Below are 11996 nucleotides of genomic sequence, written 5' to 3'. Positions count from 1 at the left end.
TGCACGGGCATTCATTTGTGTTATTTTAACTTTAGTTTTTACCTGAAACCTATCCCTTTCAGAGGGTAATACCAAAGTCCCTTTAGGAGAAATCATTTACCTAAAGGGCAAATGATTTGAAACGCCTCTCAGGAATGCAAGTGCAGCTCCTATCTCTTTGAATGGGGAAACATCCAATTCTCCAAAATTGTTCGCCAAGCTTACGATTAAATTTCATATTCAAAATCCACAATGAAATCTGACAACACTCATACATTTTTTATCTTAACATTTGAATCATGACAGAAAACAATTTTTTTTCAGGCTGGGTCAAGCTCATGTGCAGTGGAACGGCGCGTCTGACTGTTTCTATAGGAACCGGAGCTTCTAACGGCAGCTACAGTGATGCTATGACTTTGCCAATCGGCGATTGGCTCTTATTTAGAAGGCGGGACTTATTCAGCCATATTGAGCTTTGCACTTTGCCCCATTCAAAACAATACAAGTGACGCATCTTGTTATTCTATAGTCTTTGGTAATCCACAAATGTGGATGTCCACATTCAAGCGTTTCATACAATGGGCTTAAACAACTCACCGTGATCTATATGATTTTTATTTACAATAATAAATCCTATCCTAAATAAATCCTAAATTTAAAAGTACGATATGTTACGATATGTTATACTTGAAAAGTATCCTTTGTTACTGTCCACCATTGTTCATTATGCAGTGTAGCTTCTTTGTAAGCCCAAATAAATCATCCTAATGGAGGTTTTCTGATAAAACGGGTGAAGGTCTCTGCGTTTTACTGTCTTTCCGCGTGGTAAAGTAATTTGATGAAATGATACATTTTCTCATATGTATTAACTCGTTATTTCCTCTGACTCCATAAATGAAAAAGGTTTTAATGATATCTGTGGATCATTAAATGTGAGCTAACGTTTGACTATTCTTTTTAACTCTTTACTGAAAATAATGTCAGTGTCGATTAGAATAAAGTCAAATATTTACAATTTATTATGTCAGATAAATGTATCATGCCAATTTTATAATCCGTTCAAAGATAATGGATACAAAACATCAAATGCTCTGGTATAAGGAGATCTGGTAATTTGAGTTACAAATCGCCCTGAGCCTGCTGGTGCATTTCATTATATAGACAGACCAAGGCAGAAACCTCTTTTCAAATGTTAACATGAGTTCACAGTAAGAATTTACATTAATCACCGTCCCAGACTTACTGGGGGCAGAAGTTGATTTACATGGAAACATTTGCTAACAATGGGAAATTGATTTTAAGTTTACACCTTCCTTTGTGTGCAAGCTATCTCTAAACTCTTAAAAACTTTATTACCTTTTGTTTTCCTCTTTGGGAATGAGACCTTTGTACCAGTCGCATTGAGACATTTCAAATGATACCAAACGTGTAATACTGTATAATTATTTGCATTAAACCATATAAATTCTTGGGTGAATTCAGGTTGGGATGGGTAAAAGGAATGTGTAAATTGGGAGGTGATCAACTCAACTGTGATCGTGTCTCGAGTGGGTATGGTAATATAGCAAGAGAGTTCAAATGTTAATTTCCTTTGTTTTCTCAGAGAATAGCCCTCTCTTCCAGTTTTTCCAGCCTTACAGCGTAGATGGTATCAATGATTATAACAGAACATGAGCTTGCGCTGGTGAACCAAAGTGATTGACAGATCTAGTAAATATGAAGGAAGGAAGTGTTCCCTGACTGCTTTCTGTATATAATTTAATCACTATTTGAATAACAATTGTTTTTCATGCTACTAAAATGAACAATTTGGTGTTGTCTGCTTACTCAATGGCTTGTTTTATTGATTCAGAAATACACTATATTTTGCGACAGAACAGCTGACAGAATTGCTTGCTTATCAAAACAATTTATCACAAATCAGGCTTTATAATTAAAATGGTTTCTTAAGTTTTGCTGCATTATGGTTGTGTCCATGTTTCATAGAAAATGTGCAAAGCAAGCTTATTGCACAGCTTGTGACAAACAATTATAGCCTGCTGACACAATCGTGGTAAAGGGTTTGATAAGGCTATATGAAATCATGGAACCTATACCAATACATAGTAATAAACAGCAATATGTACATACAAATACTTTTACTGAAATGCTTGTTTTGTATAATATGAATGTGAAATATGTACTTTTTGGGACACAGCTTGTGAATCATTGAAAGTGAGAACTGAATTAAAGTTTTCTAATGAGGTTTAAATCAGAAACCCTTCTAAAATCTGTTGGAATGCTCTCAAATAAAAATAAAACCTTGTGAATATATTTGATTACCATGAGATGTTTTTATGACTGACAAAATATTATACCAATATATCACCCATTCTTAAGCCGGGGACACACTTAATGACTATAAGGCCGATTATGAATGTAATTTGATACGTCTGATCATGTCCAAATGTGCCTAGTCAGAAACAGTTGCGTTCAGTCGGTGTTCACAGTTGGTGTTTAATCGTGATAATTTTCACAAAACAATTATCAAACACTTGAAAAACTGACAAGTTGACTATATGTGCTAAATGGTGATGACTTCATAGAGTTACTAAGAACTAATAATTTATGTTGAGTCTTATGTCACCTCCCTTTATGCTTTTAGAATAAAGCCAGAAGATGCCATGGACTTTGGTGTGTCGCTTCTTTTTTACGGCCTGTACTATGGTGTACTTGGTCGGGATTTTGCAGAGATGTGTGCAGATTTTATGGCATCTACAGTTGGGGTAAGTACCTGAATTAATGGATAAACATCATGTTGCTTTTACCTATGTTTCCAGCCATCCTCCAAATTTTTGACACATTGGCTTATCTGAGCACTCGCAAGTTGTTTTCACACTTTGATTTCTCTTGTATTGCTTGGTCTGATTTCAAGTTTGATTCCACCCCCTCACCGGGCCAATAGAACTGCCAGCTTTCACTTTGTTTTTACTCCTTTCATTTAGTTTTACTGTGAAATCATAACACACAACAGCACTTGGCTGTCTGTAGTGTATGCCCATACAGTGACGTGTGAAAATCACACACTGCTCAATTGAATATGAAGGCAAATGGCTTGCATTAATTCATTAATTGCATTAAGTATATTTATTTATTTTATTATGTCATTGTCTATTAATTACTTTTTCAGGACAAGCTCAACAGAATTCTATAAAAAATATATCTCTGGTAATCATGGAAAACTTGAAAAGGCATGAAAAATTATTGGTCAAAGTGTGTATGAACCCTGATGTAGAGATCTATTGCTTCAGTTTTACAGTGCATCTGGAATGCCCACTAAGCACCTGTCAGACAGCATCTGTGCTGTCTGTGGTCAGCCAATCCTTGTGGATGTGAGTGAAGAGGGGATCATAGAGAACACCTACAGACTCTCCTGCAACCATGTGTATCCTTTACCATTTTTACTGTTGTTAATTTATGTCTGCAATCTGCAGGGTTTGTACAGAGTATGTACATTTTGGAAAATGTTTTTAACTTGTGTTTTGAAATGAAGGGGGGTCATTCCATGTCAAATCAACCAGATTTTAGAAACTCAAATTTTTTATTTTGTTCATATTTTTTCTGGTGAAAGACACCTAAATAGTGATAAAAGCCAAAATATTAAATGTCATGGGTGAGTATTATTGAGTAATCCACTATAGAGGGGTGTCAAATTTACAATTTTAGCCTGAGATTTGGTGTCATCATTATTCATTTTAAAAGGAGATTGGTACTTCTATTGGTAAAAAATATATCAACTTGAGCAATTTTTGTTGCATTGTATGCCAAACTGTGACAGTTCAAAAATGGAAAGATTTTGGTTCTTAAGAAATTTATCTTTGGGTGTCTTAATTTTGGCCCTATATGCTTTAATTACAGTGATATATATCTTCAAGAATTCATCAACACATTTTCAATGGTAAAAAACAAAATGATGGCCACTTTGCATACACCTGATACTTTTTTTATTTTAAAGAGGAATGTCTTAAGAACAAATAATGTTGGACATGGAAATATATCCTGTTTCCCTTTATGAAAACAATTGCATACAACATTCCTGTCAGAGTGGGGTCAATTTGCACACAGCTGATGCTTATTCTATTTAAATGGGTATGTGTGAAGAATATTCAATAATCAATAATCCATATTAACCTTTCAGATTTCACTTCCAAAATATTCAGTCCATTTAAAAATACCTATAATATTCGACATGCAAATTTCGATCCATTTTATTTTGCTTTAATTTGTTCTAATTTTCGCTTATACAAATTAATTGGTTCAAAAAAGAAAATTCAACATTAATGCTTTTCCTGCAGTTCCCACAGTATATATGCATAAAAGCTTATAAAGACACAAAAGCTACGCTTGTTTAAGTTTTCACAGTTACCCTGTGAAATTATAACGTTATTTCCCCTGGTGCTGATGTACAGATCAAACGTTAAATCTGAGGAAGATATATTTCTCTCAGTTGTTAAGTTGCCTTAACTTTACATTAGGGCACTGTGCTGTAGAACTAGTGTTTCCCTCATACGTCATACTGCAGGATTCCCCTGCTGTCGGGACATAAAACACTTAATGTACTCCAGCTCAATGGACTAATAAAGTGATACAAAAAACCAAACTCTATTGGTGGAGAAATCAAAAATCAAACCAATTCGACGAATCAAAGTCTTTTGTGTCTGATAAACAAGAAAAATTGGAATTATCCTACTAGCTGATGATTTCAAACACAGCTCAAAAGGGGATTTGGGTCCTTGGGCAGCTCGCCATTTGCGCACATTTAATCAATACGCAGGCGATTCCTCTCCAAAGGATTATGTTTGGCACAAAACGCGAAACTCACAGAAAGTAGAAAGAACAAAAAAAAAAACCTTGCAAAACACAAGGCAAACACATTAATTAATCTTTGATTCAGACATTTCCATAAATCATATACACTCATATCAAATAACTTTTCGACAGTTATTAAACACATCAACACTCATAAATCACTTTTTTCACTCATAAGTCTCATTTCATGACAATTAGCAATTTTACACGTAGTAGCCTTAGCCTAAGAGCTAATTAGTTCAGCTTGTGCAATGTGCGCAGCCTACTCAACATACTGAATCATTTCAGAAACTTGACATGAATCTCTCGCATGATATCAGATTAATATCTGAAATTTCACTCACCAAAGTCACATGAAATCACTATTTCGCACAAGAAAGATTATTCACATCGCTTCAACACTCTGGGATCTGCTCCATTTCTACTCCGATTTCCACTTCACTCTTCTCTCTCTCCAACGAAAACACTTCAGGCTGACGCATCGACTTTATAAGTTTAACTTTCCAAGTGCACCCAATCACAATTTCTTGTTAGATTAACATTTAATGCAGGGATTTTCAGGAAAAACGCTCCGTGCTGCTGTCTAGTCTAATCGTCTCTGATCTGACTCTTTCATCTGCTCATTGCTGAAAGCAGCGCAGCTGGCGCAACCTGTGGCCTACTATTGGCTCACAGGGGTGTCAGTCACTGCAGTACAATCAGCGACTGGACGATTCTCTTTTCCTTCTAGAACACTTTTTCTTCTTTCCTTTTTTAACTTTTTTTCAGCTTTTAACTCTTTATTGGTAGCCTGGGTTACCCGTGTTACACTCTCCCTGCTTTGAAGATATGCAGATCCCTGTGCTGCGAAGTCACTGCAGGAGGATATACACCAGGCATTTCAAGTCAGGTGTCCCCAAGAGAATCAGGCTCCTCTGATACGGCAAAAGCTGTACTGAGCACCTGCAGCAATGGCTCTACATGCAGAGAAAGGGAATTACCCAACTTAGGCTACTGCATCCTCTTTGGTGGCTCACGATGTCTTTGATGTCTAGGGACATCTTCCAGGCTCTAGCCAGTCTCCATTGAGTTCTCTCTTGTACTTCTCAAATTAACTGTTCCTTCCTGTGTCAGAGCATCATACCTTTCATCCTTTCCACTGAAGGTCCCGGATTAGGGCTCATCTGACTCCTGGTCCTGCTGTTCATCCTACACTGGTACGTCACTCAACACATCCATTCCTGTAGGGTTCATCATCTCTGGACCCCTTACCCCAGGATCATCAAGCGGACTTCCATCTACAGAATCAGGTAGGTTAGGTGAATTCCCTTGTGAGTCTTGTGAAACGAGATGCTCGGTGTCTATATTAATCACAGCTCCTTCAGGACAAACTACTACCATCACTCCATCCTTTGACTACTTCTCAGGTCTAGAATTAGAGAGAATTCTACTTTCAACACTCGTCAAGTACCCAGGTGCGTAACAATTTGCAGTGTCATCTTCAGATTCAGAATTCGCTCTCAGACTCTCTTGGACCAGGGTTTGCTCGAGTTCTGGGCTTGCAAAGTTTCTTTGGGCTTACTGACTCTGTTTTGTCTTCCTTTTGCAGAAAATCACAGGGTAGTAGCAAACTGCGATGCAGCGTGCAGAGGGGCTCATCCTTTGCCTCTGGTTTAACAGTACAGACTGGTAAGTTGCCGGGTCTCTTGAACACTATTGGTAGTATAAATAATTCATCTACTAATTCGTATGGCGAGAATACTGTCGAGTCATTACGCATGCAATTATATGATTGGACTAATGGCTTCACAAATTCCTTCTAGTAGGTCTTTCCTTTATCATGCAGCGTCCCTAACATCTGGAGCAACGTCCTGTTAAAACGCTCCACGGTGTTGCCCCGAGGTTGATAAGGTGTTGTCCTCACTTTACGGATTCCTGCTATGCTGCAGAGCTCTTTGATCGTAGTTGCGGCCCTGATCACTGTGGAGTTTCTCCGTAAACCCGTAGTGGGCGAGGAAGTTATCCCACATGCATTCAGCCACGGTTTGAACCCTCTGGTTCCTGGTAGATATGGCTACGGCATATCTGGTGAAATGATCGGTCATCACTAAAATATCCTTCATGTTGCTCTGATCAGGTTCTATAATCCTTTTAATTCCTAAATGGCCCATGTCATTGTGCAGGCTTGTCAAGGCCATCTCCCGAAGACCCACAGGTAATGCCAACTGGTACAGCACAGTTCCTCGATCTTGCTTTCTTCTGAACACCACTCCGTTCTTGAACTCCAATCTGTTCCACTCTCTCAGCCATTAGGCTACTTTAAAAGGCTCCACCCTCCCGTCAGTTTTCTTCCCAGACTCCAGGTACTTAATGACTACGCTGAGCTCTGGGTCATCCCTTTGGCGTTCCATCAGATCCTCTTCAGACATTTGGGAAAGAAAAGAAAGACCATGAGCATCCTCTTGTTGGAAACCTTGAGGTACCGCACCACACTAAGGGACAGTGACTCAAACATGGTGGGTTGGGAGCATGACAGGTCGGGAGCATCACAGTTTTGAAACACTTGGTGTCTTTTGAATTTGACTGTGACCGCCCACTTAAAGCACTAGGAACTACAACTTGTGCACTGGATATTTAGTTTCACTTTTGTTTAGTTCCCTGCTCGCAAAAGCAATTACTCTCATTCATCCCTCCTAATCTTGATAAAGGGCAGCCCAATTCCTGTAGTACTTGCATCCATGGTCAGCACATAAGGAAGGCTGGGATCAGCGAATCCAAAGACCAGAGCTGAAGTCAGCTTCTCTATGATGGTATCGAATACTTGCTGGCATTCCTGTGTCCATCAATCTCCAAATTGCTTTTTGGGATTCTGTTACTCTACACTTTTCGTCAGGGTGTGCCTCTGGTTTTTCTGCAAGGTTAGGTCGTTAAGAGGTCTTGTGATTTTGGAGAAATCTTGGACGAACCTCCTGTAGTATCCTGCAAACCAAGAAAAGATTTGAGCTCTTTGAGGTTTTGAGGGCTTCGGTCTTGGCCGGATCCGTCTTGACTTCATTCTGAGAAGTCCGATGTTTGGAAGAACTTGCATTTTGTAGAAGACAGTTTCAGTCCATATTCTCTTAGCCGCAGAACTTGCAGAAGCCGAGCCTCATGTTCCTCTAATGTCTTAGAGAAGACAATAAGATTGTCAATGAAAACCAGTACCTCTCTTCGATTTAGATCCCCCATGCACTGCCATTGAAATGTACTTGGTGCAGTGGTGACCCTTGAGGCATCCTGTTGAACTCCCAGAACCCCAAAGGACACACAAATTCCATTTTCTGTTTGTCGGCCTCTTCAATCTCAATTTGATAGAAGCCTAAATTTAAGTCAAGGACTAAAAATCATTTGGAGTTCATTAGAACAAAGAAGGCTTCCTCCAGATTTGACAACACATAGGTGTGCTTGATGGTTTGGGAATTCAACTTTCTGAAGTTGATACACAAGCGCACATCATCATTATTCTTCCTCACTACCACTTAAGGTGAAGCTAATGGGGACTCTGATTTACGGATGACACCTGCATCGAGAAGCTTGAGGTGCTTCCTTACTGTGTCTGCATCCTGCGAATAGATAGGCCTGGCCCGCTGCTTGAAAGGCGTGCTGTCACTGAGGTTGATGCAGTGCTTTACTTTATCGGTGGGGCCGTAATCCAAATCGTGCACCGTAAATACATCAGGCATAGTGTTAATTATGTCCGTTACTCTCCTCTTCCATTCACATGATTCACATTCCCCCAATCACTGAAATCAGGAACGATCTTAGCTTTCGCAGGACTCGCATCTTTGCACTTGTGGGGTTTCCTCCCTCAATCACGCATAGGACAGCGTGCACTTCGGCCAGTACTGCTCTCAGAGAGATTATTAAATCTGTTTGAGTCTCATTCTTCAGCACTACTGGTATCTGAATATTGCACTTTGGAGGTAAGGAATGCAGGCAAATAGCCACCAACAATCTTCCAGGCAAGGAAGATGGCTCACAGCGTTTCTCACAACTAACGTGTGATGGCTCTACTGTTACCTAAGTCTCTGATAGCAGTCCAGCGATGTTAGCATACCCATTGAGGACTATGGTACTTCCAGCCGTTACTACTTCAGGCATGCTCCTTTCAACCTTTACTTGGCCCAAGGCACTTGCACTGGCTTGTCGCCTCCTCGCTTCCAAGACTCTTATCACAGCTTGATAAACATGGCAACATGATTTAACAACCCGGGTTACAATTTGTAAATATTGCATTACTGTATGAGATCCTACAGAAAATAGGCCATAATTTAAAGCTCACTAGCATTTGAAGAGAATGACTTAAGTCACAAAACCAACTGTAAAGTGTTTATCTATGTGTCAGGTCAAACAGTGATGCACCCATTTACTCACATACACACGTGAACTCACACAAACTCTTGTACACACGCATGCAACAAGGCAGTTATCTGATGGCCAGATGACAAAAAAATGCAGAAAACAAATAAACAAGTTTTTATATATTAAAACATTTGTGTATCATTTATTTTAATTTTATCATTAATAGGACATATATTCTCATACAGTCATTCAATCATTCACCCTCTGCCTAGATTCCGATATTAGCCCATTTTGTGGTGAAATACATGTTCTCTTCAGATGCTATTGAGCTTTAAATAATGGCATATTTCTCTTTAAATGCTATTGAAATTAGAAACGTGTATACCTATGTCGTATGTAGGGCTGTATGTAAAAAAAATTTGGCCAAAAAAATTATCACAATATAATATCGTTCAGTATCGATAATTGACTTTTTTATAACCTTTTTTTAAGACATTCAAAAGTTTGAATTTTGTATTTATCCACATTAAGGCAAACAACAAATTATATTAGTTATAGCAGTCAAAAATAAAATGTAAACAACAATATCTTTTGTATATTTTTATCCTTTATATTAAGATAAATTTGTGCAATGTTAAAGTGTAAACAGAACAATCAAGGCAAACTTTGAGGTAGATCAACATCTGTAATAAGTAGGGGTGTAACGGTTCACAAAATTTACGGTTCGGTTCGATATGACAGAGGTGTTACGGTTAGGTACGTTTTCGATACAGCAAAAAAGAAAAATGGCAGAGAAATTTCCTTGATTTAAAAAAATAAAATGTATTAAAAGAAAAAATATTTTTAAATAAGTAAGAGTTTTCCTACATCTTGAAACTTTTAGTTTTATAAATGGGGGTAATATTTGAAGATGAACAAATAATTTTATTATCATCACATTCAAAATTTTCCCTTTTTTTGAACTGTCACCATTGTCATATACATTTATACAGTAGTCAACATTTGAAGTGGATCAAAACCTTTCATCAGTTATATATGCATTTTGAACAATACCCGTTCTAGTCTTAGGACAACTTTGATTAACTTTTTTGGCCCACTTCAAATGTTGTCTACTGTAGTTTACAAGCACCTTACAGAATCTGCAAAATGTTAATTATTTTAACAAAATAAGTTGGACCTGAATAAGATATTTTACTTAAGTAAATATTTATTTACTATTATGTATAGTTACTATTACTAATAATATTTATCTTATTCATGTCCCACTTATTTTGTTAAAATAATTAACATTTTGCAGATTGTGCAAGGTGCATGTAAACTACAGTAGTCAACATTCAACATATGGTCCACAAGAAAAAATAAAAGTTGAATTTATAATAATGACTCCATTCAAAAGTTTATATGCACTTCTTACAATACAATTCTTTATACTGTATCGTTACCTGGATGATCTGTGGCTGTTTATTTTTTTTCTTTTCTTCCTTTCCAGCAGTAACTGTATGATTTTGAGATCCATCTTTTCACACTGAGGACAACTGAGAGACTCATACGCAAATATTACAAAAGCTTCAAACTTTCCGTAATGCTCCAGGAAACATGATGCATTAGGATATGGGGGTTGCAAACTTTTTGAATTGGAATATCAGGGTAAATTGTAATTATTTTGTGTTCTGGGAAACATGTAATCATCTTCTGAAGCTTCTGAAAAATAAAATCTTTAAACAAAATAAGAAAGATATACACATCTTCATCCTGTTCAACAGTTTACACCCCTGGTTCTAAATGCATAAATGTGTTTCCTTCTGGAGCATCAGTGAATGTTTCCACATGTAATGTGAATGTAATGGCATATTTTACACAAATTTGTTTCCTTAACCTATTTATTTCCCAGATTTCATGAGTTTTGCATACGTGGCTGGTGCATTGTGGGCAAGAAGCAGACGTGTCCATACTGCAAAGAAAAAGTTGATCTTAAAAGGATGTTTAGTAACCCGTATCCTTTATTGCCTTCAAAAACACAGGCCTGGCTTCACAGACAGAGTTTAGATTAAGCCAGGGTTATGCCATAGATAAATTAGGACATTAGAACTAATTTTGGTTTTAGCTCCCAGGTCAAGCCTACTATAGATTGCCATACTATCTCTCTATGTGTCACAAGAGCCAACAGTAGTAATGGGTTTCCCACTCTTTTCATAAGCTTAACCTTCCAGTAACTCCTCTTCTGTCTAAATCAATTTAGACACACCGTAGCAGTTGGCTTAAACAATAAGTCACATGACTTTTGTGCCAAGGGTTTTATTGCAGTGTAAATGTTTTTTTATATATATTTTTTTTTTTTTTTTTTTTTTATACATTTTAATCACTGAGTAAGAAATTACTTATAAGTGCCTGTGTAAATGGTCTTGGTTCTTTAGGGTTGCATATTTGTCCATTTACCAAGAATCTCTGTGTGATATTTGACTGTTCTTCATTTTAAAAACAGATTAGTTCTGTTGTAAAAGCCAGTTTCTTCTAGCTGAGACTGTTATCTAAAGTTAAGCCCTGCCGCACAAGGATTTTGAAAGAGTAATTCATTCTTTTATTACGTCTGGACTAGACTACTGTAACTCTTTATATGTTGGATTGGATCAGTCATCTCTTACAGTTAGTCCAGAATGCAGCAGCTCAGCTCCTAACTGGGACTAAAAAGCGTGAGCACATTACCCCAGTTTTAGCCTCGCTCCACTGGCTTCCTGTATGCTTCAGGATTTATTTTAAGATTTTATTGGTTGTTTTTAAGATTTTAAATGTGTCTGCACTTCCGTCAAAGCACTGAGGTCGTCAAATCAGATGCTCCTCGGTGTTCCAGA

At 37.6% G+C, this 11996-nt stretch overlaps 1 protein-coding gene across 2 annotated transcripts in view; it reads left to right on the top strand.

Annotated features, from left to right (window-relative positions):
• The window catches only part of rnf121 (ring finger protein 121), a 128763-nt gene that overhangs the window by 95301 nt on the left and 21466 nt on the right, over nt 1-11996 (top strand). For both annotated transcript variants that reach the window (XM_077197415.1, XM_077197416.1), the window contains 3 exons: nt 2624-2744; nt 3270-3403; nt 11039-11140. In XM_077197415.1, the coding sequence (XP_077053530.1) occupies nt 2624-2744; nt 3270-3403; nt 11039-11140 (357 nt within the window). The remainder of the gene's footprint in view (nt 1-2623; nt 2745-3269; nt 3404-11038; nt 11141-11996) is intronic.

This window comes from Siphateles boraxobius, unplaced genomic scaffold (genome assembly GCF_051911475.1).
Source record: "Siphateles boraxobius isolate OS27281-9 unplaced genomic scaffold, OSU_SipBor_1 11, whole genome shotgun sequence".
NCBI lineage: Eukaryota > Metazoa > Chordata > Actinopteri > Cypriniformes > Leuciscidae > Siphateles > Siphateles boraxobius.
Note: the sequence above shows the minus strand (reverse complement) of the source record. Positions and strands in the feature narration are given on the sequence as shown.